The 26,681-nt window shown below is 36.9% G+C and overlaps 1 protein-coding gene across 2 annotated transcripts; it reads left to right on the forward strand.

Annotated features, from left to right (window-relative positions):
- On the forward strand, nt 1-26,612 carry LOC143857205 (uvrB/uvrC motif-containing protein). 2 transcript variants are annotated; one of them, XM_077367605.1, is made up of 11 exons: nt 1-160; nt 1,608-2,005; nt 2,343-2,402; nt 2,524-2,621; nt 7,331-7,409; nt 7,555-7,648; nt 10,688-10,800; nt 24,003-24,048; nt 25,274-25,314; nt 25,452-25,610; nt 26,247-26,612. In XM_077367605.1, exons 2-10 carry the CDS (start codon nt 1,694-1,696, stop codon nt 25,608-25,610), a joined length of 1,002 nt encoding a protein of 333 aa, XP_077223720.1. In that variant the 5' UTR covers nt 1-160; nt 1,608-1,693; the 3' UTR covers nt 26,247-26,612. The 2 variants fall into 2 exon arrangements, with proteins under 2 accessions (XP_077223720.1, XP_077223726.1); XM_077367611.1 differs by having other exon boundaries at nt 13-160; nt 1,559-2,005.
- Nucleotides 26,613-26,681: the final 69 nt, after the last annotated feature.

A 26,681-nucleotide genomic window follows, 5' to 3' on the forward strand; every position in this document is an offset into this window, starting at 1 on the left:
ATCAAAAAACATTTGGCAGTTCGAAATCCATTCGTTCTCTTCTTCATCTTCTTCTTACTTTGCTCATCCCCCAAAACCCCTGATTTCTCTTTTTCAGATTCAAATTGCACTAAAAATACGATTCCATAAAATAAAAAAATTCCAAACAGAATATAATCAGGTAATTTTTTGTCCAAAACTTCAGCATTTTTGTAGGGTTTCGACCAAACTTTAGTTATGGCATCGATCTCGTCTTTGATTGTGTGATTTTTCTCTTCGTTTTGTATTCTGATTATTAGATTAAAAACATACTAAGTTTGCGTTTGTACGTACACTAAAGTTATAATCTTGGTGCAATTTTGGTGCAATTTAGATTGCATTATTGCACCAAATGCGCTCTAATTTTTTCCTGGTATTTCTAATTTGTTTGAATTTTTTTTTTATTTTTTATTCGAATGCTTGATTTAGTTAATTGGTTCTGTAATTTTAACATGTGAAACCCTAGACTCCTGCAGAAATCTTGAAGAACGTGGTAAGAGATAGATTAAGGGTAGTGATATTGGCACTACCATGTTTTAATAATTGCACAAAATCAACTTGTCTTTTTTTTTTTGTGTTATTTGGCTTCTTAGAGCTTTTTTGGTAACTGTATTAACCTTTGATAGCTGTTTAAATAATAAACGACAAGCTGAGTTATTGCATTTATTAAATCATTGTAGTGCCAATATGAGTAGCATAGGTTAATTTAACAACAGCATTTTGTGCTATTTTTATCAGGCCCTGATATTGGAACAACCCTGTTTTGATAATTGCACAAACTCACCTTGTACTTTCCTATTTAATTGCCTTCTGAGAGCTGTTTGGGAATTTAATAACTTTTGACTGCTGGTTAAGTAAATAATAAAAGACAAGGTGAGTTTGTTCAATTATAAAAACATGGTAGTGCCAATATCAGTAGCCTTCTATTAATGTAGCCCAATTGTTTTCTAATTGACTTAATAATGTTTAAAAGGTCAACAAAACCCAACCTCTATATTCTAGTTTTCTTTTTGGACTATTTTAGAGGTTTGAAAATTATAAATTAGTGAGTAGGAAATGTACAGCGTATGGGGTGTCTGTCTCTTGGAAGGGAAGTGTTTTTGAGGTGATTAGTGTCGATTTACATGTTGTAAAATACTGGTTTAATGGCCATTTTTTATTAATTGCAGATTTTAGCTTTCTTATTTTCAGTGTTCATGTTGTATTTGAACACAGATCTCAACCTCTATTGTTCCTTTCTTAATGATTTACATAAACCACTTGTGAGAATTGCAATTCATGTTTTTTTTTTAAAAATTTTCTGCACCATAGAGTAGATCATAATGCATTGGTCATTTTGCATAAGGCTATCATAATCATGCTTCTATGCTGATTTATCTATCGTGATCTTTTGGATATTCTTAAATGTGCGGAAGTATAATTATCTGGGCACGTCCACAGTTACAAACACATCTTTTATTTTTACAGGCTTTTCTCTTTTATTTGTTTTAACATTTCTTTCTTTGTGCTTTTTTCTTTTATTGCTTAAATGGCATCCTAGGTTATTACTTTGGAAGATCTTGATACTAAAAGAGTAAATTTTTTAATAGAAAATGCGGAATGTTGTCCTCAAGCATATGATACTAGTGGAGTAGCTGATAATCCATTGTTGATTAAACAATATTTGCTGAGTAAAATGATGCAAGGCATTTCAGTAAGCTCTCTAGCATCACCTGGAAGCAGTGGCAGTTATGGAGCGGTTGCTCTTTGGAGAAGTGATCCTAAGGTTATGAGTAAGACACAGTTGAATTCCGGGGTAGAAAAACAAATACTGAGGTTATTCTTGACAAACCCAAACAGATCAAGTCGTAGGGGTTTAAAGATCAAAGCTACTTGGCTATTTAAAGGCAGTGACAAGGGAATGGATGCACATTCAGAGCATAGTGAGAGTGCTAATGAAGATATCTTGATATTCTTTTTTCAGCTGGACTTGGCAACTCGAATACAGGTTTTGTCCACAGTTTTTTTTTTTTAATAAATTTATATTTTATATCATAATCGTTGTTACCACCACCATCATCATTTTCTTCTTTATTTTTGAATGATATCATTTTGTTCTTGTTATTTTTTTATGCAATTTCTGTTCCCCACAGTGGCTTAGAAAATCTTCTGCTTCATATTGCAAGATTTATGAAAGCCAAATTCGTCCCATATATTGGACAAATGAATTCTAATAGTTGTCTAAACTATGACTTTAGACTTAATTAATTGCAAATCCAAACTCTTATTTTCTGACAGCCATTTAGGTTCTTTAGTTATGTTTGTTGGAAATGGTGATGTGACAGTGTGCTCTAAATATGGAGCAGTATGAAATAGCGCAACAGTTGAGGAACAAGCTTACTGAGGTAATGAATGAACTTACATGTTAGTAGAAATAGTTGATTGTGTTACATAAAAGCTATCTGCTTCCAGTAAGCAGAGCATCAAACAGGTAGAAGCATGCTTAGTTTGTGTTCTTCTTGCAAGGTTGAAGCAGAGGTTATTAGACAGCGAGAAGCTCAAAGGGGACCAACATCCTCAAAGAGTGAGGCACAAGATAAAGATATAAGTATTTTATGTCTACGGTGAGTATTCATGGCATTTCCTTTTATCTACTTGTTTGCGAGACATGTGATGTTGTAACTTTAGATTATTTCCAATTAATTTGATGTTATGTCTTCGTTTTTTTTTTTTTGCTAGCTGCTTCTTTGTTGTTAATGATGAGCCAAATAAATACTGAAAAGACGCTTGGTTTTCTGCTTCTTTCAATTAAACATAAATTGCATTTATTTTGTGTTTTCCTTTTCCTTTCCTAATTACAAAGGAAAAGGATAAAAGATAAATGACAGGACACAAACACCTCATTAAGAACCCCAACGAGAGAAGCAAGAGCCATGGTCTCTTCCCCTTTGAAGTTCATGGTCTCTTCCTCTCTGAAGATTAGTGTACACACTCCCCCCCTAACTACTCTACCCCTAATCTCTCATAACAATCAACGACAAGGGCTCCCTTCTCATACACTAGCCTGTAGAGGCTAGTAAAGGCATGGCATAATGGAACATTCCCCTTCCTGACCGAAAAAAATCCTCTCAAAACCTAATCCTATCCTTCCTTTTCACCCTGTACCTAATGAAAGCGCCAAACTCATCTTTGACTCCACAAACCGACCATGCTGTCACGCAAACATGATTGTGGAAGGTGACTTAATGTTATCCGTTGGATGTAGATGGGGGGAGATATACTGATGCTATAGAAGAGATCTTGGATTGTATAAAGGGACACCCTGTGACTTTTTAGAATTTTCGGTATAGTGATGCCAACCGACTCGCTCGCTCTGGGTGTATAAACTTAGCTTGGAGATTTTTGGCTTTCTTCCTACATAAGGTTGAGTTAGTTATGGCTTCTCCTTTTTTTTTTGTATTGCTCGTATTTTGATCATCTTGGTCCCTATACTAATAAATCGTTTTGATTAAAAAAGTAAAATGAAATTTTACTAAGGGCATCCCCTGCCAACGTGAAAAGAAAGGGAAATAACAGATCCCCTTGTCTCAGGCCCCTTGTACTCTTAAAGAAACCAAAGGGCTCTCCGTTGATCAAAATGGAGAAGTGAAGAGTACATACATCCCATTATCCATTCCCTCCATCAATCACCAAATCCCATTCTCCACCCAATAGGACCGTAGTCCACAAGCTCCCACTACAAAGATTGTACGCCTTTTCCCTATGCACTTTACAAATAACACATATGTTTCCTTCACATTTTCTCGAGTCAAGGCACTCATTTGCAATAAGCAACCCCATCTAAAATATGGTGCCCCGTGCCCCTCAATGAAGGCCTTTGGTTATGAGTGTGGTGTCAGGCTCTGTATCATGTTGATTTTCACAGTCGGACGTGATGTGCTGGGATCTGTATCACACACACACATTGGGAAAAATGATTGTGTTCGGTCGAACGTATAAGCTTATAAGTTCGGTCGGGCAAAAAACAGTGGGGGCCCACATTGTTTGGGTGATCCAAAGCATTCATTTGATGGGCCCTCACATAGATAGGGTGTGCCCCAAAAATCAGCTCCATAAGGTCATCCTAACCCTTTGATTTGTGGAGGTTAAAAATGGACAGATTTGTGGAAAATTATACTCGCCCATTTTAACCAACCCAAATTGAAGGGTTAGGATGATCCTATGGAGCTGATTTTTTGGGCACACCCCCTATCTATGTCAGGGCCCATCAAACGAACATTGTTTTTTGCCCGACCAAACATATAAGCTTATATGTTCGGCCGAACACAATCATTTTTCCCTATATATATATATATATATATATATATATATATATATATATATATATATATATATAGAGAGAGAGAGAGAGAGAGAGAGAGAGAGAGAGAGAGAGAGAGAGAGAGAGAGAGAGAGAGAGAGAGAGAGAGAAAAGTGTAGCTATACATACGTGTAGCTAACTTAGCTACACCGACGCCTTAAAATACAGTGGGCCCCACATTGTTTTGGTGATGCAAACCATTCATTTGATGGGCTCTCACATAGATAGGGTGTGCCCAAAATATCAGCTCCATAGGATCATCCCAACCCTACGATTTGTGGAGGCAAAAATGGACGTGTAAAAACCTTCACAAATCTGTCCATTTTTGCCTCCACAGTTTGAAGGCTTGGGATCACCCAATGGAGCTGGTTTTTTGGGCACACCCTATCAATGTGAGGGCCTATCAAATGAATGGTTTGGATCACCCAAACAATGTGGGCCCACTATATTTTAAGCCGTCGGTGTAGCTAAGTTAGCTACACGTATGTGTAGCTTCACTTAACTCTATATATATCATAGGCCCTCACATTGATAGGGTGTGCCCAAAAAACCAGCTCCATTGGGTGATCCCAAGCCTTCAAACTGTGGAGGCAAAAATGGACAGATTTGTGAAGGTTTTTACACGTCCATTTTTGCCTCCACAAATCGTAGGGTTGGGATGATCCTATGGAGCTGATTTTTTGGGCACACCCTATCTATGTGAGGACCCATCAAATGAATGGTTTGCATCACCCAAACAATGTGGGGCCCACTGTATTTTAAGCCGTCGGTGTAGCTAAGTTAGCTACACGTATATGTAGCTACACTTTTCTCATATATATACACATATATATACATATGAAAGTGTTCCTGAGCTCGAGCTCAAAAACTCATGTGGGCCCACATTTTTGGGGTGATCCAAAACATTCATTTGATATATATGAGAAAACGGTTCCTACACACGTGTAGATAAGTTATCTACACACTAACTTAAAATACAGTGGGGGCTACATTATTTGGGTGATCCAAACCATTCATTTTTAAGGCCCTCACATAGATAGGGTGTCCACAAAAAATCAGATCCAGAGGATCATCCTAACCATTCAAACTGTGGAGGCAAAAATTGGACTAATTTGTGAAGGTTTAAAGACATCCATTTTACCTCCACAAATCGTAGGGTTGGGATGATCCTATGGATCTGATTTTTTGTAGACACCCTATCTATGTGAGGGCCTTTAAAATGGATGGCTTGGATCACCCAAACAATGTGGGCCCCCACTGTATTTTAAGCTAGTGTGTAGAGAACTCTCTACACATATGTGTAGGAACCGTTTTCTCTTGATATATATATATATATATATATATATATACACACATATGAAAGTGTTCCTGAGCTCGTGCTCAGATAAGCTTATCTGAGCTTGAGCTCAAAAACTCATGTGGGCCCACATTTTTGGGGTGATCCAAAGCATTCATTTGAATGGCCCTTATATGGATAGGGTGTGTACCAAAAATGAGGTTGTTAGGATCATCCTAACTCATCCAAAAGTGGAGGGAAAATGGACACATACTGTTTCTCCACGGATCTGTCCAATTTTTCCCTCTACAAATTGAAGGGTTAGGATGATCCTGACCACCTGATTTTTTGTACACACCCTATATATGAAAGGGCCTTTCAAATGAATGCTTTGGATCACCCCAAAAATGTGGGCGCACGAACTCAGATAAGCTTATCTAAGCTCGAGCTTATATATAATTCAAAATCTTTCGAGAGTATAGCATGATTTTGAATAAGTGAATACACTAAAATTTTATGATTTTGAATGTTTTGCATGATATTTTTTATATTCAAAATACTGCAAAAAACTTGCAATATCTGCAATTTTTTTTACCATGTTATTCTGAAGATTTTTTTTAAATATAAACAAGAGAATAGAGTGTAAAAAAAATATGGATAATTTTCTTTCATATTTTATGATAGTTCATTATTTCCTCTAAGTGCTCATTGTTTCACTTTTTTGTATATTATTAGTGTTTTTTTTTTTTTTAACATTTCTTGCATTTTCCTCCTATTAACCCAAGAGAAATGAAAATATTAAAATCTCCCCCTTTTCAGAACTTCCCTAACAATGGGATTTGTGTTTATGAGGGTGTGTTTGGTTGCACAAAATCTTAGCAACCATCGGAATTTTGGTTGAATTTGGGATGCCATTCCTTGTTTGGCTCCCAATATTGCATTGAACTCCCGGGAGACTCCTTGACATGTCTCGAGGTGGAATTATTCTCGCCTCCTTATAGCTTTCAAACCAAATTCCCCCCAAAAGGTGGAATTTTACTCGAAAAATCTTGGGAACAGTCTCTCTCTCTCTCTCTCTGTGTGTGTGTGTGTGTGTGTGTGTGTGGCTCTCTATATTGGTAATGACACCCCCTTCTTATTCCTCTACTCTCCAAGTCTATGCGGTGCAACCAAACACTACTTACCACTATTCGCTGAGGTAATTCCAGTAAAATCCAATGCTTGTCTACTCCTTTTTGACTACTCATTTCACTACTCTACGAGTCTATTCCGTGCTTGTATCCTCATTTTTACTACTCATTCCACTACTCTATGAGTCTATGCCACGCATCCAAACATACCCTGAGTGAAAAGATGGTGAATCTACTGCTTTTGTACACATTTAATAATAAATTTTCACTACCTTAAAAAAAAGTCTGACCCCGGAAAACTTGACATGCTGATATATCCTTATGTTACATGAGTTATATTGAAAGGAATATTTTGTATAAATATTAGTTCATAAAAGCCTAAGATTCCTGAACTGGTAATCGGTAAAATAGAATTGCGTTAAATATTAAAATAATGTATAACTAGTGCTAATGGAAAAGAATAAAAATGAAAATCTTACCTAATGGCTGTTGTTGATCTTTTCCAATATGGACTGGTGGTAGAACATAATTTGTAACAAGCTAGATCACCTCTGCTCTTTCTTGCAGTGCAGACATGCAGAAAGCAATTGAAAGTGAGAATTATGCTTTAGCTGCTGAGTTGCGTGATGAAATTTCAAAACTTGAGGTAAAAAAAAATGAACTAATTTGGGTTTATCAGTCTAATTTTACTAGAGGCTAAGGTTGTTTATTCCAGTTTGCCCATTTTTTTCGTCTCCACATTCTCATGATCTTTAAGTTCTTATAAAATTATTCGCTATCTTTGACTGCAGGCAGAGTCTCTGGCTGCATCAGCAAAGGCTCTGGCATATGAAAATGCACAGTTTGTATTCCGTCTGGGACAGAAAATAAGGCATAAGGTGTTTGGTAAGTGCTTCTATTACCGTTACTTAATTTTTACATGGCCAAGGACGGTGGCAATTTTGCCATAAAAAAAGGGACAGTGGCAATTTCGTCTGTTGTTATAAAGAGTTGATTCTTCATAAAATAGTAAGAAGGCTGGATTGAATTACAGCCAAAAATTGGATCAGCAATTGTAAGATTTTCTCAAATTCTTTTTGAATCTTAATAAAATAGTAAGAATGTTAAACGATCCAGAAAAGTAAGATACGGATAATGAGATCATATTATAGTAACATTCTGTTGATGTATATGTAGTACAAAATTATATAGTCTTAGACTCTTAGTTTGTTAGCTTCAACTCCATTTCATCTTTCTTTGTAAGATAAATTTAGGGGAGTGATAAATCGACCCCCATATATCTTAAATCGACCCTCCATGTGTCTATCTCTCTCCTCTTTCTCTCTCTGACCCAGAGGAGAGAGAAAGACACATAGGGAGTCGATTTAAGATATTTGGGGGTCGATTTATCACTGCCCTAAATTTAACTCAAACTATTGACAATCCTGGGCCTCTCTGTCATATCATCTTTCAGAGAATTGTATGATTCAAGCACTGCTTTTGTGAAATAGGATTCAACTTGGATCAGGAATCCTTCTCTATTGGATTTGACGTTGATAGCAAGATTTGGAACCTAAATTGTAGATTTTTAACTTTTAACCTCTTTGTCTGTTAGGTGATGTGGCAAAAAGTTCCAGGAAATAGAATTCAAAACTAGAACAACCTTAAAAGTTTCGAGCAATTTCTCTGAACAGATGTGGAAAACCCAGTTCTAAATTGATAGCAAAAAATTACAGGCCAGCAAAATGATTTAAGTGGTGCCTAATATAATTCAGATTTTCAATCGCATCACGCTTGAGATTGAGCATCTTTGAAAGAACTGGAGTTCTTATTCTTAGAAGAAAGAAGTATCCAACAATTCCAGAAAAGACTATATATAAACAGTCTCATTATGCTCTAAAGTCTAAACCCTATACATAGCCTTGGAATAGACTCCCACTCCAAAACCCCCTGTGGAAACCCCAACTCAATTCAACTCAACAAAGCCTTTGTCCCAAACTAGTTGGGGTCGGCTAAATGAATCCTTTAGAAAAATTTCATGAAAAAGGTGAAAGGAATATACCCGGCTCTAATCCTGGTTCTAGTTGGGTTCTTCTACGTGGACCATTTTCTTCCATTCTATCCTATAGTGGAAACCCCAAATGCAACCAAAATTCAAAACCCAACTTGCACTATATGTTCTTTTTGTTTTAAAAGCAAGTGTTTAAAGCTGACTTTTTTCCGCTAGTTATGCTAGATGATTTCACAAAACCTGCCTTACCACCTAGAAAACACCACTTGTAAGAGTCACACCCCAGGGGGAGAAATTGAGTCCCAGAGATGCTAGTTTGTATGGCATATTAATAGGGACAAAACCCACCCTATCACTTAAATCACAACTTGGAAGAGTCACACCCTTAAAGTCCTGTTTATAAAAAAAGGGGGGAAATTGAGTCCATAGATGCTAATTTATAGGGCATATTAATAGAGCCCACTTCCTTGGCACAATGGTAAGGTTGCTCCATTGTGACCTGGTGGTCACGGGTTCGAGTCACGGAAACAGCCTCTCTGCAAAGCAGGGGTAAGGCTGAGTACATCTAGCCCTCCCCAGACCCCGCAATGGCGGGAGCCTCGTGCACTGCCACCCTTTTTTTTATTAATAGAGCCCACTTTGTCATTTATATGCTACATATGTTATACGATTTCACAAAACCCTCCCTACCACTTAAATCACAACTTGTAAAAGTCACACGTTAAAAGTCTGTTTATAAAAAAAAAGAAATGAAAAAAAGAGTCCCAGAGATGCAAGTTTATAAAACTTATTAATATGGCCCAATTAGTCACTTATCTGCTAAATATGTTATAGAATTTTACAGAATCCACCCTACCACTTACATCACGACTTGTAAGAGTGGCACCCTCAAAGTCCCTTTTTTTAAAGGGAGGGGGAGTGGGAAGTGGGGGGTTCAGTTCAGAGACTAGTCATGCCCCGAAAGTCCTTTTTATGAAAAAAAGGAGTCCCAGCAATGCAAATTTATAGGATTTGTTAGTAGGGCTCACTTAGTCACTTAAGTGACTTAAATCCCAAGCAACTCCTTTTTAAAGCAATTTAAAACAAATCCCAAACTACTGCCCCCTAAACTGGAAAAAAAAGAATATCCTAACCAAATCCCAAACTACTGTCCCCTATACTGAAAAAAAGAATGTACGACTTTCAAACACCCAAAACCCTTTATTATTCATACACGGATACACCTCTATGTCCCAACAAAATCATCTTAATAAAACAAGAAAGAAAATTTACCGTTCCCCAGAAAATAAGTGATGGAAACATGTGAGCCCCATCAGACTTCTTCATCCTTTTTCTTCTTTTGTGGCTTAATGGACTCTCCACAACACTAAGATATCATCTTGGCAGATTTTGTATTATAATACACCATTAAAAGAGTTATCACAATGAGGTCATTGTATATCTGTGCAGAAAATTCAAATTTCTGCTATCTTCTATCGTCTGATAATCTGATCAAGATTTTATTGCCATATATAAAGTTTGAGCATAGTTACAAAACACACCAGTAGAAAGAGCACATACTATTTTCGAAATTCTGTTAGGACCTTCTATGCACATTGTCACAGATTTAAACTATCCCCAGATTTTAGAAATTATCACAATAGTTTCATTTTTATTTTTTTTTCCTGCAAAAATAACATTGTAACTTCACGATATTTTTTGTTTTGTAATTTTTTTTTAAGTCCATATTTTGGATTTTGTTTTCAATTTTTCCCAGTATAAACCCAAAAATAACCAAAAAACTCAACCTGCCTGAGAAATTTCCCCAGATAAATATCTGTGACTATGTTTATTCTCACCATGGTGGATTATAATCAATGAAAGAATTATTAATAATTTCCTTCTCTCAGTTTTTTGGGTTGCTGAGTTTTTGAAGGTTCATCACTTTGTTTCAGGCTACAGAGCTGTGGTTTGTGGAATGGATCCTGTATGCTGTGAATCAAGTTCATGGATGGAGACTGCACATGTTGAGAAGTTGTCTCGTGGGTCTAATCAGCCATTTTATCAGGTGAGCTTTATTAGTGACAAGCAATTGGGATGTGAATGTTGATTAGGTATGCGTGCACTTGTAATCTATATTATGTTCTGAACATAAGTTGTTTACTAAGTCAATTCATTGTTTCACGAAAGTTAAGTTTTCTTCTTAATCAATGCATGATTGTTTTAGGTTGATGCATTTAGATGCTTTTGAACTTTTCATCTGTAGTCGCATGGAATATCTTATTTAGTTATTGAAATGGAGTCACATGGTATATCTTGAAAACAAATTATTGTTTCTATGGCTGTGGAAGAAGCATTTAGTGACCGCTATCATGTGAACTTGGGGGAGGAAAAGGGAACCTCATCTCTGCAACACCCTCCCGACTAGATTTGTTATTTGTTATGGCTTCTCGTTCCCATCTTTTACAATGCATGTATATATTCCTCAACGGTAAAGGCATTTTTTTTTCTTAGTAAGTGGAAAAGGAGACAATTGGTTCTATTTCGTGGATGCTTTGCTGTGGTTTTGGAATCACTTCCTAAGTTATATGAAACTGTTGTCTCATGGATAATCATCATTGTTAAAGTATAAAAGATAAATAACACCTTTCTCCAACAACTTAAGCTTTTGGAGAAGTTGGTTAGTTAACATGGTATCAGAGTCAAAGGTCTCTAGTTCAAACCTCCCGGATAGCAAAAATCCACATGCGATGGTCGGCCCAAAGTGGGACCGCATGTGCCACGTGTTTGCCAAGTGGGCCACATGTGCGGGGGAGTGTTGAAGTATAAAAGATAAATAACACCTTTCTCCAACAGCTTAAGCTTTTGGAGAAGTTGGTAAGTTAGCAATCATGCGAACATTTACACTGTTCCTATTAAAGTTGGTGATGGAGTTCAAATACACACTTCGTATGGATGAAAGGAGGAGAATATTTGAGCGGAAAAGAAGAGGAGAGAGGAAGAAAAATAGAGGAAGAAAGGGAAATAATGAGAGAAGGTCCTAAAAGATGGCAGGACGAAGGAACGTGATCACAGGCAATGAATGGCAGGGCCGAAGGAAGGAATCAGACAATTGAAAAGTGGAAGGAACCAGGAAGAGGACGGTAGGAATTTTGTCCCGAAAAAAATGCTCATTCCTCAGACACACAAGAGCAAGGAATCCCTAAAAAGGGTGGATATTGACGCTCTAATGGTGACGAATCAACTAAATGGATGGTTTCTTAGAACAAAGAGACTGAAAGCTTGCAACCGCTAGTCATACAAGGAGAAGGGTTTTAGGGATTGGCATTGTTCGTGGTGTCTCTTTATTAATTTCTGCTTTAGAGTGGATTGTGTATGGTGCGACAAAAGATGGGCCACTGTTGATATGGAGATACCCCAATCTGATAAAAACGAAGTTGCAGGTTCTTACCAAGTTGAGAATGTATCTGATGGCGGGATATTCAAAGAATGGTTTCTCTCCCCTGAATGAGCAATAGAATGGAGTAAATATAATGATTTCCAGAAAATGGCCAAAGGTAGCAGAGGATCCAAAAAATCTATATCTCCGCGCTTACGACTAACAACAAATGATGTCTCTTCCCTAGTCTCCTTCCCCATCGGTCAATCAGTCGGTCTCAGAGATTCAGTTGTGATTCCGGAAGCTATGGTGGAGCTAAAATATCACCAAACTAGCGCACAATGTCATCGGAATCATCTTGTCAGAATATAACCCATTGGAGGAGCTTAGGAGTGTTTCAGCCGAATGATGGAGATTGGTAGAAGGCTTCAAGATCTTTTTCCTAGACCTATGAGGTATTGCTATATGTTGCATCGATAGATACATGCCCGCACCCCCTTTATCTCTATGTTGGAATGATGCCTTAATAGGTCACTGTCACCATTGTCTTTTTGGTTAACTATTGTTGGTGTTCCCTTCCATGCTTGGAAAATTGAGACCTTCCAATTGATCAAAGAAAGGATTGGGATGATTGCCGATGTCAATGAATAGTGCTCTTTCTTTTGGCTTGGGAATGAAGTAGAGAGATGAATCCACATTTTGATCATTGACGATTTCCCGAGGCTGATCTGCTGATCAAGGGAAGTTGTTCTGTCTGCCTCTGCAGGCAATCCGAGATTGAGTCTCTCATGATATAAAAGGTGTGCGAAAACCCATTTGAGGATCGTGCATCAATGGAGCTTTGTGACTTGGGATGACTCAGCTTGACTCAGTGGGAGGCCAAGGATAACTCGATATTCGTCAGATCATTATCCCATGAGGTGATCAATCACTGTCTATCCAGGCCTGGTGTACGCTCAGGATTGTAGGACATTAGTCATGACAACGCCAGACAGGTGTGCAAATGCAACCGACAACTGCCCCTTTTGAAAAGAAATTTCAAAAAGGAAGAGATCATTCGGGCACCAAAATGAGGATAAAAATTAAAAGTTTGAATGGATTGGATGGCGGTGGTCGATTTCAAGATAAAGTTAACCTCTAGGCCTTCTAGAAAGCTCTATCTAATGAGAAGAGGGCTGGGATTTTTAAGTTTCTAGATGCTAAAAAATGTAAAGGAAAGTCTTTGGATTTATCCATCGAAAGCCCATCTTGTTCAACCCAAACTTGCGAGGTAACCCCATCTTTGGCACAAGTCAAATAATCTCTGATGAAATCATTAAGAATGTTTATGAGATTATATCCTTAATCAAAATGGATATTATTAGATAGGCAATTACAGAGAATAGGAATTGGACTTAGTCTCTCACCGAAACTTTTCGATGTTGGTTTGCGGTCGTCAATAACAAAGTTTCTAAGAACAAAATTTTCCCGAGGTGGAATCCTCTGCTGCCTAGCATAATTAATCTTAATTTTGATGGGAATACAAAAGGCAATCCTGGTTTGACAAGTATTGGTAGAGTTATAAGAAATCACAGGGGTGAAATCATTAAAGCCTTCTCTGGGTCGATTGGTGTTGCTGACTCTAATGAAGCCAAGCTTAGAGCGCTTATGGAAGGTCTAAATCCTTTTGGCTTCTCAAGGAATCAATACTCAGTGTGAAGGCAACTTAGTGGTAATCATCTCTTGGGCTCGTAGTAACTCGGTATGCACATTCATGACATCAAAATGGAGAATATAGAGTTTCTTCACATTCGTCATTCGGCAAACGGAGTTCTTGGCGAGCTGGCTGAAGTAGGAGCGGATCGTGGGGAGTTTGTAATCTCTGATTTTTTCCCCTTTACAGTCCTTTTATTTTCTTGTGGTTTCTTAGAAGACCACCTGAGCCCTCACTATACCTTCTGTTTGGCTCACGGGTTGGCTCTTTAATTTTACCATTTAAAAAAATTAAACAAATTCTATTAGGGACATCCACATCCTAATGATGATCCCTATAAACTTAAAATAAATAACTAAAGTAAACACATGATTTTAAATTTCCACTGAAACCGACTGGAAACGGCCGAAATGATATGTTTTCATCCTCACCAAAAGGCATACCAAAACTGAAACGCTTAATGAAACCATTCAAAAAAGTGTATATATTACATTATTATTTCAATTGAAACTTGGAAACACATGATTTCATAGGGAAATTTAGTAAAAATCCTATAAAATCATTTAAAAAAAAGTAAAAATATGCAAATGATAAAACTTAAGCTGAAACTTTAAGAAATAGTAGAAATTAGGAAAACAATTAATTTCTTGTATTAAAATATTAAAAAAATTATTTTAAAGTCATAAAAATTTAGCGAAAATGACCAAAAAACCCTTTTTTGCAGGAATATTAGAAAGACAGGGGTGTTTTGAAAACAACCAAAGAAGAGTGGAATCCATTGTTCATATATTTGGGAGGACAAAAATGCCCCTCCCGCCCATTCCCACTGACAGAGATCTTGTCACTCACTAAAAAGTAAGATTTTAACCTTTTTGCCTTTTTCTCTTCTCATTTTCAGCTATCATCTTCAACCTTTTACCTTCTCCCTTTTTCCCCTTCCATTTTCCTTGGCCATGGTGAAATCAAACTATTAGAGGCATTTGAAGATTCGATTCCTGTGTAGGTACTCTCTCTCTCTCTCTCTCTCTCTCTCTCTATATATATATATATATATATATATATATATATATATATATATACACACACACTAGTAAAAAACCCCGTGCGATGCACGTGCCAACAAAGAACTGTACGGACCACATCATAGGTTGATCCAAACCGTCCATGTGATGGAACACAACATCAATAGGTTGTGCCCGTAAAATCATTTCCATAGGCTGATCCTAGCCCTCCAATCGATAGAGGCTTCCATAATGAAAAAAGCATAACGGCCGGGGTAGGATTGAAATTATGTGGCTTTAATGAGTGCCTTTGTTAAAAAGCATAAAGGAGGGGGTAGGATTGAAAATATGTGGGTTGAATGGGTGCCTTTGTTATAAAAAGTCAAAAAAAGTGATGTGTAATTCTCATAGAATTTTGGGAGAAATTCAAATAATTCTCTCCTTTTCTCTTCTGCTATATATATATATATATATATATATATATATATATAGAGTTAAGTGAAGCTACACGTACTTGTAGCTAACTTAGCTACACCGACGGCTTAAACTACAGTGGGCCCACATTATTTGGGTGATCCAAACCATTCATTTGATAGGCCCTCACATTGATAGGGTGTGCCCAAAAAATCAGCTCCATAGGATCATCCCAACCCTTCAAACTGTGAAGGCAAAAATTGATAGATTTGTGAAGGTTTTTACACGTCCAATTTTGCCTCCACAAATCGTAGGGTTGGGATGATCCTATGGAGCTAATTTTTTGGGCACACCCTATCTATGTGAGGGCCCATCAAATGAATGGTTTGCATCACCCAAACAATGTGGGCCCCACTGTATTTTAAGCCGTTGGTGTAGCTAAGTTAGCTACACATATGTGTAGCTACACTTTTCTCATATATATATATATATATATATATATATATACGGAAAAGTGTTGCTACTCGGTCTTGTAGCTAAGCTTATCTACTCAGTCGGGTTAAATACAGTGGGGGGGCCCACATTGTTTGGGTGATCCAAACCATTCATTTGAAAGTCCCTTGCCTAGATAGGGTGTCAACAAAAAATCAGACCCATAGGATGATCCTAACCCCTCCAACAGTGGAAGGAAAAAATGGGAACAAATGGACAGACACAGTTTGTCCACAAATCTGCCCATTTTTCCGTCCACTGTTGGATGGGTTAGGATCATCCTTTGGGTCTAATTTTTTGTGGACACCCTATCTAGGTTAGGGACTTTCAAATGAATGGTTTGGATCACGCAAACAATGTGAGCCCCCACTGTATATATGTATATATATATATATATATATGAGAAAACAGTTCCTACACATATGTGTAGAGAGTTCTCTACACACTAGCTTAAAATACAGTGGGGGCCCACATTGTTTGGGTGATCCAAGCCATCCATTTTAAAGACCCTCAAATGGATAGGGTGTCTACAAAAATCAGATCCATAGGATCATCCCAACCCTACGATTTGTAGAGGTAAAATGGATGTCTTTAAACCTTCACAAATTAGTCCAATTTTTGCCTCCACAGTTCGAATGGTGAGGATGATCCTCTGGATCTGATTTTTTGTGGACACCCTATCTATGTGAGGGCCTTAAAAATGAATGGTTTGGATCACCCAAATAATGTGGCCCCCACTGTATTTTAAGCTAGTGTGTAGATAACTTATCTACACATGTGTGTAGATAACTTCTCTCTCTCTCTCTCTCTCTATATATATATATATATATATATATATATATATATATAGAGAGAGAGAGAGAGAGAGAGAGGAAAGGGTTCCTGCCTAGCTGCTAACGTTAGCGTAAAACAAGGGCGAGCCACATTGTTGGGCTGATCCTAAGCATTCATTTGAAAGGCCCCATTATGGATGGGGTGTGTACAAAAAATCAGCTTCATTGGATCATCATAGGATGTCCATTTATGGGGATGAAAATGGACATATATTGTTTGTCCACTAATCTGCCCATTTTTTCACGCCACAAATGGACACCCTAAGATAATCCAATGGAACTGATTTTTTGTGGACACCCTATCCATGAAAGGGCCTTCCAAATGAATGCTTTGGATCCCCCCAACAATGTGGGCCCACCTTGTTTTACGCTAACGTTAGCAGGTAAGCTTACCTGCTAACCTTTCCTCATATATATATATATATATATATATATATATGAGGAAATGGTTTCTGCGCTTGAGCATAGAAACAGGGTGGGGCCATATGGGATCCAAAGCATTCATTTGATGGGCCCTTTCATGGATAGGGTGTCCACCAAAAATCAGCTCCATTGGATCACCTTAGGGTGTCCATTTGTGGGGCAAAAAATGATCAGATTTGTGGACAAACAGTATCTGTCCATTTTTGGCCCCACAAATGGACACCCTATGGCGATCCAGTGGAGCTGATTTATGGTAGGCCCCCCATCCATTACGGGGCCTTCCAAATGAATGGTTTGGATCACCCCCCAATGCCCCCCCTGTTTCTGTGCTCGAGCGCAGAAACCCTCCTTCTCTCTCTCTCTCTATATATATATATATATATATCTATATATATATATATGAGTTAAGTGAAGCTACACATACGTGTAGCTAACTTAGCTACACCGACGGCTTAAAATACAGTGGGCCCACATTATTTGGGTGATCCAAACCATTCATTTGATAGGACCTCACATTGATAGGGTGTGCCCAAAAAATCAGCTCCATTGGATGATCTCAACCCTTCAAACTGTGGAGGCAAAAATGGACAGATTTCTGAAGGTTTTTACACGTCCATTTTTGCCTCCACAAATCGTAGGGTTGCGATGATCCTATGGAGCTGATTTTTTGGGCACACCCTATCTATGTGAGGTCCCATCAAATGAATGGTTTGCATCACCCAAACAATGTGGGGCCCACTGTATTTTAAGCCGTCGGTGTAGCTAAGTTAGCTACACGTATGTGTAGCTACACTTTTCTCTCTCTCTCTCTCTCTCTCTCTCTCTCTCTCTCTCTCTCTATATATATATATATATATATATATATATATATATTAGGGGTGGACATGATTCCGGTTCGAACCGGGGAACCGAACTGAAGCGGCACATTTGGTTCGGTTCCGGTTCGGAAAATTTGGAACCGGTGGATATTCGGTTCGGTTCTGGGTTTGGGATCCAAGAACCGACCCTACTTACTTGAGGAATTGGTTTAATTTGATTTTTGCATTGGATAGTGGATATTAGGGCCTGTTTGTAGTCCATATATAAATGTTATCCCAAATTTGATAATGGATATTAGGAATTGCCCAAATTTGTAGTTCATAACTTCATATATAATTTGATAGGGCTTGTTTGTAGTCCATATATAAATGTTATCCGAACTTTGATATTCATTGGATAATGTACATTAGGAATTGCCCAAAACTTTGATATGCAGGTATATGTACCTGTTTGTAGTCCATATATACCTGTTCACATATAATTTGATAGGGCATGTTTGATAGGGCTGGTTTGTAGTCCATATATACCTGTTTGGCTGTTTGTAGTTCGGTTGGGTAAACCTAGAACCGAACCGAACCGATTATATATGGTTCTGGTTCGGTTCGGTTCCAAACTTATAGGTTCGGTTCTGGTTCCAATTTTAGGGAACCGATTATATATGGTTCGGTTCTGGGTATGCCCCAAAACCGAACTGAACCGAACCATGTCCACCCCTAATATATATATCCATTTTCATTTGTGTTGTGTATTGGTTGAGCTAAATCCGGTGGGTTGAGCTAGACTCATTTTCAACCACTATTTAGTGATAGTGAACCGCTATGTAGAGTGTTTTATGAAGAACTATTGATAGTAGTTATTGTGAACCACTATCTAGAGTTCATGTGCTATAGTGAACTACTATCTAGAGTTCAATCTATTGATAGTAGTTATCTTGAACCACTGTGTAGAGTTCAATGTAGACTTCAAAACGGGTTGAGCTACTCCTGTTTTGAACCACTATTTAGTGATAGTGAACCACTATCTAGTAGTTCTTGTGTTTACATAGTGTTTAGTAAGTGTAAAATAGTGGTTAAAACTGTGTAAATAGTGGTTCATAGGGTATAAATAATTAAATAGTGGTTCCAACTCTGCCAATAGTGGTTCATTGGTGTAAGTAGTGGTTAAAACAATATAAATAGTGGATTCAGGGGTGTAAATAGTGGTTCATTTGGTTGGATTCCATGTAGTTTAAATTGGTTCATTGGATTGGATTCCATCTATTTCAATAGTGGTTCAGGAGTGTTAGAGTAGTGGGTTATAGTGCTGGAATAGTGGTTCATGTATTTACATAGTGTTTCCTAAATGTAAATAGTGGTTAAAACTGTGTAAATAGTGGTTCATAGGGTATAAATAATAGTTCCAACTCTGCCAATAGTGGTTCATGGGTGAAGTAATGGTTAAAACAATATAAATAGTGGTTCAGGGGTGTAAGTAGTGGTTCATTAGATTGGATTCCATGTAGTTTAAATTGGTTCATTGGATTGGATTCCATCTATTTCAATAATGGTTCAGGAGTGTTGGAATAGTGGGTCACAGTGCTGGAATAGTGGTTCATGTGTTTACATAGTGTTTCCCAAGTGTAAATAGTGGTTAAAACTGTGTAAATCACTCATAGGGTATAAATAGTGGTTCCAACTCTGCCAATAGTGGTTCATGGGTGTAAGTAATGGTTAAAGCAATATAAATAGTGGTTCAGGGGTGTAAGTAGTGGTTCATTGGATTGGATTCCATGTAGTTTAAATTGGTTCATTGGATTGGATTCGATATTTCAATAGTGGTTCAAGAGTGTTGAAATAGTGGATCATAGTGTTGGAATAGTGGTTCATGTGTTTACATAGTGCTTCCTCATTACTGCTTTCGCCTAGATCGACTCCGGAGACGACTTTAACTCTACGGCCGCTTTCGCCATATAGGGTATTTTTTTTTTAAAATGCGAAAGAGAGTCGACTCTGGAGTCAGCTTTGAAATTATTGTTATGATCAACATCGACCCCAGAGTCGACTTTAAAGCTACTGTTAGGTAGTTATCGACTCTGGAGTCGAGTCCGACGATTCTGTCGCATTTCGTATACCTGAATAGAATCCTTTTGAGTCGACTCTGGGTTCAACTCAGAAATAAAAAAATTCCACTTAGAAATTCAGTTACAATATCAAAAATTCAGTTACAAATTCAGTTACGTTTCACATTTTGTTGCATTTCATAGACCTGAAAACAAAACAATGAACTTTTCCTTCCATTCAGTTGCATGTCACATTCTGTTACATTCAGTTACATAGAATAATTACAGAAATTAAAGTGGTCATTCAGGTCGGTCCTTCCATCTACATTCAATTACAAAAAACAATCAACGTTGCCAAAGTCCTATATATTGACACGCCCATACACACCCTCTAAGAATTCATCGAGTAGAGTTCTTATCATAGCAGTAATATTAGCTTGCACGAAGTCAAAACTTTCATCTATGCTCAGGCAATCAATTTCCTTAATAACAAATAGTCCACAGTCAAAGCTGCAAGGAAGGAAGACTATACGAAGTTAGAACTAAACAGATTTCAAAGTTATATGGACCAGTTCAAATTAGTTTACATCACCCTTTTTTTTGAATGGGCCGTTGAGTAGGTACAACCACTTGAAATGCACTTATATCTACTTTTTTGTTTCCTTGAAGAACTATTTGGACACTATATACACTTTGAACCACTAAATATACACTTTGAACCACTAATTACAAAATTCAAACACTAATTTCTCACTACATACACTTTGAACCACTATTTGGACGCTTTGAACACCTATATAGACACTTAAAAACCACTAATTATAGATTTCAACCACTAATTTCAAATTATAAACCACTATTACACCTACTTTCACATTTTGAACCACTATTTGGACTCTATAGACACTTTGAACCACTCATTTCTCACTATTTGGACACTTTGAACCACTAATTTGTTACTGTAAACCACTATTACACCTAGTTTCACATTTTGATCCACTATTTGGACACTATAGACACTTTCAACCACTTTCAACCACAAATTACATATTTCAACCACTAATTTCTCACAATAGACACTTTAAACTACTATTTGAACACTTTGAACCACTAATTACTGATTTCAACCACTGATTAGTTACTATAAACAACTATTACACCTATTTTCACATTTTGAACCACTATGTCGACACTTTGAACCACTACATAGACACTTTGAACCACTAATTACATATTTCAACCACTAATTTTTCACTATAGACACTTTGAACCACTAATTACAGATTTCAACCACTGATTAGTTGCTATAAACCACTATTACACCTATTTTCACATTTTGAACCACTATTTCGACACTTTGAACCTCTAATTTCATATTTCAACCACTAATTCCTCACCATAAACCACTATTACACATATTTGGACCACGATAGACACTTAGAACCAATTTCAACCACTAATTTCTCACTATTTGGACACTTTACATCTATTTCCATATTTTGAACCACTACTTTTACACTTTGAACCACTACTAGGGGTTTAGAAGGTTCTCAATAGTGGTTCTCCACACATAAAAACCCTAACAAAACCCTAAATGCAAAACCCTAACAAAGCCCTACGTCTACTTTGCAAAACCCTAATATGCATAACCTATCGCCGTTGAATCTCTGAAATCTGTAAAAAAAAAAACTATGAAGCAATATGGAAGATGAGAAAACATACTAGCTAAGGTGTGCTTCAACGGTGTGCTTCAATGGCAGGCAAAAACGGCGGGATTCACCAGCGATGGCATACGTTTTTTCCGGCGAGAAAGAGGTAAAAGACAGAGAGAGGTTTTTTCTGGCGAGAGAGAGGCAAAAGATAGAGGTTTTTTTCCGGCGAGAGAGAGATAGGTTTGAAAAAGTTAAAAAAAAGAGATGTGTGAATAGTTTAATCCAAAAGGGTAAAGGGCATTTTTGTCCTTTCCAAATTATGAACAGTGGAATCCGCTCTTCTCTGGTCGTTTTCAAAAGCAAACTGCATTTTTTATATTCGTGTGAGAAAGGGATTTTTTTTGGTCATTTTCCCAAAAAATTATGAATAAAATTATATTAATAACATAATATTTATAATATTATAACTTTTCGTTTTTTTTTAAATTAATAAAATTGTTAAACTTTTAAAAAACTATCAAAATCTAGGCATGTGCAGATTTAGCATGTTTGTTATACATAAAACTATTTAAAGCATTTGTGGTATACTATACCGATATATGTTACATAATTATATTTATATGAATTGAACGTGAAATGGTGTATGTATTATGTATAAATATTGATATGAATTCATATGAAATGTGACATGTCTTGAATTATTAGACATACATGACAACTCATGTCACTTGGTGTTCAATGTTAAATCACTTTTGAGTGCTTTTCTTGCTTATTTGATGGTTTTTGAGTGTGTATTTGTCCCTAGTCTATTATTTCTTGAAATTTCATCTTAAACATCTATCATTTCCATACGTTTCTATGATTTCATAGGATTTATACTGAGATTTTCATCCGAAACCGACTTTTTTATTTCTGTCACGATCTCATTCTGTAATTGAAACCTAATTATATAGAGCCTAGATTAATTTAATTCTTTTACACCCCACTCAAGCTGAAGCTTGGACACCAACATACCCATAATCAAACAGAACACTTTCGTACTGACTTTGGATGCTTCACTTTGCGTAGATATCAATCTCCCCCTAACAACATAGCATGATCATCTGCCAAAACTTCACGAATGAGCAAATAACTCGTCCCAAGAATAGTACTTCTATCCACGGGTATCACCATGTAGTAGCAACTCACACGCTGAAGGTACGAGAAGACATAATGGCCCACAGAAGTTGCGTAATAGCCACACAAGAAATGGTGTAACAGCCACAGGAATGGCTCGGCAGCCATGGGCCACAAGGAAGGCGTCTCAACAACTCGCATAGAAGCTTTGCAAGAGCCCACAGAAAAGGCTCCAAAGAAGTTCACAATAGCTCACGTAAGGGCTACAATAATCCAAACCAAGCCACACAAAGTAGCAGCTTCGTATAGTCCAACAGGTTCACGAACACCTTGCTTAGCAGTCCAAACTTTTTCTTTCTTTTTTTTTTTTTTGGTTTTTGATAGGTGAGCTTGGTTTGAACATATGACCTTAAGGTTGATGTTCAAAGTCTCAACCAATTGAGCTATATGCCCAACCCCACATAGCAGGCCAAACTTGATGAACGTGCAGTCCTTACACAACGGCAAAGCAACGATAAGAGAGAGAGAAGAATAACCTCATAAATACACTGTCCTTACGCAAGAAAGTGTAGTAGGCCATGAAGTTCAATAGCTCCATAAACGGATGGCGAGGAGAAAATTCTATCACATACGTATCAACATGGTAATTCATTCCTTTTGAATTTATCCAACAATATCTTATGCTTCTCCTAGATTTTGGGTAGATCTAGAATACCTGCTCTGATACTGTGTTAAAGTCATTGATGAAGCCCAAATACACACTGTATCGATGAAAGGAGGAGAATATGTGAGAGGAAGAGAAGAGATTAAGAAAAATGGAAGAAGGAAAATCGTAGGAGAGAATTTCCATTTACAGGTGCAACTGGGATTGATTTTTGGGAATTCGGATGGAGCCTTTACTATAAAATCGGGTCAGGTTCGCATTGATTCCAATTCATTTATTAGCTAAAGCTCAACGCGATCCGACCCAAGTTACACCCCTAGTTTCACTTCCATGTCCTAATGATGGGACCCATCAACTTAATGTAAATGACTAAAGTAAATTCTCAAAGACGCACACCTAAATTGAAGTAAACACACTGAAACATAACTAGATGGGGCGTACACTAATTCAATTCTCTAGTAGTTCCAAACATTTAATCCACATCTTTGTGGCTCATGCACCGTACAATTCTTGAGTATATTTATTCCTTACTTTACCACTGTTTTATGATTGTATTTAACTATTATAAAATAGTGTGCATTTTATTAAAAAATCATTATGTCAAAAAACTAATTTAGAGTTAATCTGTAATTTTGTGGTGCTTCATCATGATGGTACGATTCCAAGTTTTATAAATAAAATGATATGATCAACTTGAATATAATATAGTAGTTTTCAGTTTCAAGTCATATTTTATTGTTTTGCAGGTGTTGGTTGATGTACATGCAGACCCAAACCTACTGGTTGCATATGGTAAAATAACTGATTTTAATCTTCTCCTTTCAGCAGATATTAAATTTTCTTTTGTGTTCCTTAAATCAGCCTCTCTACCGGTGTGTTATCCGATGAATATTGCACGTATTTCAATACTATCTAAGTAATAGCTGAAAGCTAGTGTAACCTAGAAACAACCATGTATGTTTCCATTAGACTTAGTCACAAATATCTCCAACATTTATAAAATATTGCTATATTTTGCAATTTTTTGATAAAATGAGAGAATCTTGAAATTTTCTCAAGCTTTTGAAAAATCATAGAGATATCTTCATATTTTATTTTATTTACCTTGAAAATATCACCAAAATATCATGATGAATTCATGATATTATTTGTTGTCCTAATTTTGTTCTTATATTTATATTTTTAAATATTTTATTGTTTTCAGTTTTTTTCCCGATATAAACCTGAAATTAACAAAAAAAAAAACTTAAAATATTTCGAGACACACCCTTCCCGAGAAATTCCGGAGACAAATATTTGTGACTAAGCAGTTAGACACAGGTGAGAAGGTGTCACTCAGTCAGAAGTCAGAACAGTGACCCTGGAATACCCAGGCATGTCCGTGAAGTTATATGGTAATGTTATATTACTGTATAGCCATTATTTGGTGCCAATATAAAATATAGAGAATGACTTCAAAATTCCAGATCATCAGAACTGCTATGGCTTACTATGTAAGTGGGCTGTAATAATCATTCTGTACCCAAGAGACGTGTGCATAAGTGTACCTTAAAAAAGATGGGCTCCCAAAGCCATAAAGAGGTCAGGCGTGTATGAGTGTACCTTAAAAAAGATGGGCTCCCAAAGCCATAAAAGAGGTCAGAAAATTTACATAGAAGGCAATGGGTATGATGGATGTGAGGGTTGAAAGGGATTAAACTCTACTAAGACATTTATTTTTCTCAATTACCCTTTTTTTAGAGACTTATGATTTCATTTCTGTGTGAAATCTTTTATGCATCTTGGATGTAATTTGAATTATGGAATAATGTGGCGTCGAGTTACATTAAGATTTCTTGACTGGGAAAGTGGGAATGGTTAATTTACACTACATATATCAGTGTATGCTTTGATCTAAAGGTGCCCTTGAACTAGGTTGTGTAACTCATATGTTGATTCATTTCAATTTACTATCCTGTGACTTGTTTTGATCCTTTTTTTATTTTCTACTAGTGACCTAATGATAAAATGTTTGCAGTTCCTGAGGAAAATCTGTTAGCCATTGATCAACCAGACTCGGTGAGCACACAGAACTTAGAATTGCACCATTAAAAATAATAATAATAATAATAAAAAACAAACCTTAGAATGGCAGGGCTCTTGTTACCATTAGCTTCCTTTCTCTTACCATTATTTGATGATCTTATCACATGCAGGACAGGTTTGACCATCCTTACATTTCCTTCTTGTTTTATGGTATGGATGCCGCCGGAGACTTCATCCCTATCAAGCAGCTGCGAGAGAAGTATAATAGACCCCGCCACGAAGTGCCAGTAGACCCACACAATGAGGAGGGCGGCAAAAAAGACACCTAGGTAGGATTTTTTATTATCTGCTACAGTTTTCAATGTTATTTTTCATGTTCTTGAACGAAGTCACAAATATCGTTCTCGGGAATTTCTTGGCAAGGGAAAATCTCGGGATATATTAAATTTTTCTTATTGTTTTTGGTTTTGTATTAGGAAAAATGATAAAATAAGATTATTTAAAAATATGTTATTTAAAAAATTATAAAATAAACCGTATCGTAAAAAATATTGTGATATTACCGCAATATTATCATTTTTTTTTACAGTAAATGATAAAAAAAATAAAAATATCGCTACATTTTTATGAAATCTCGGGATTATTTTTGGATTTTGTTGTTTTATCATTTTGAAAATGTCGGGGATATTTGTGATAGTTCTTGAAGGGGTGCAACTTGGGTTGGGTCTGGTTGAGCTCTTGCGAGTAAATGAATTGGTATCAACCCGAACCTGACCAGATTTTATGGTAAAATCTCAACCCGAATTCCCAAAAATCGACCCGAGTTGGGGATACCCTACGTCATAAAAAAAATAAAAAAAAGTCAATCGACCCGAGTTGCCGCTTGAGATCTGCCCATCCTATCAAAGCGCACGACATGCCGCTCTATGAGTATCTTATATATGAATTTCCTCAATGTTTTATAGGTAAGCTGGGATCAGACCTGCAACCAGACTATTAGTATACGCCCGTATATCTGCATGACGACAAGGCTCAACAGTATGTGTTCTTCTCCAGATGTATATATGCTCTCCGGAAACAATGGAGAATTTTCTTGCCATTGACCATTTGATCTCATCGGAGAATCACCCATGAAACCAATAAAGACTAAGCATTGGCTTATCAAAACAGTGTAGCTATAATTGCTTCAAAATGGGTACAAGATTTATGTGTTTTCATGTTTGATGAAGAGATGGATGCTTGGAATTTGGTGGGAACTTGTCTTGATTACTAACCTTGTTTATAGTAAATGCTATAACAGAGATGATATGTGACAACCTTTGTCCTGTTAATGAGTGTCGCCCTTGTTCATCATGTATTTGGCGCTTGTGCAATGTGATCTTGGCCATTGATCTGGTGGG

Source organism: Tasmannia lanceolata, unplaced genomic scaffold, assembly GCF_043159265.1.
Source record: "Tasmannia lanceolata isolate RefF3 unplaced genomic scaffold, GAP_Taslan_0.1 ptg000003l, whole genome shotgun sequence".
Lineage (NCBI taxonomy): Eukaryota > Viridiplantae > Streptophyta > Magnoliopsida > Canellales > Winteraceae > Tasmannia > Tasmannia lanceolata.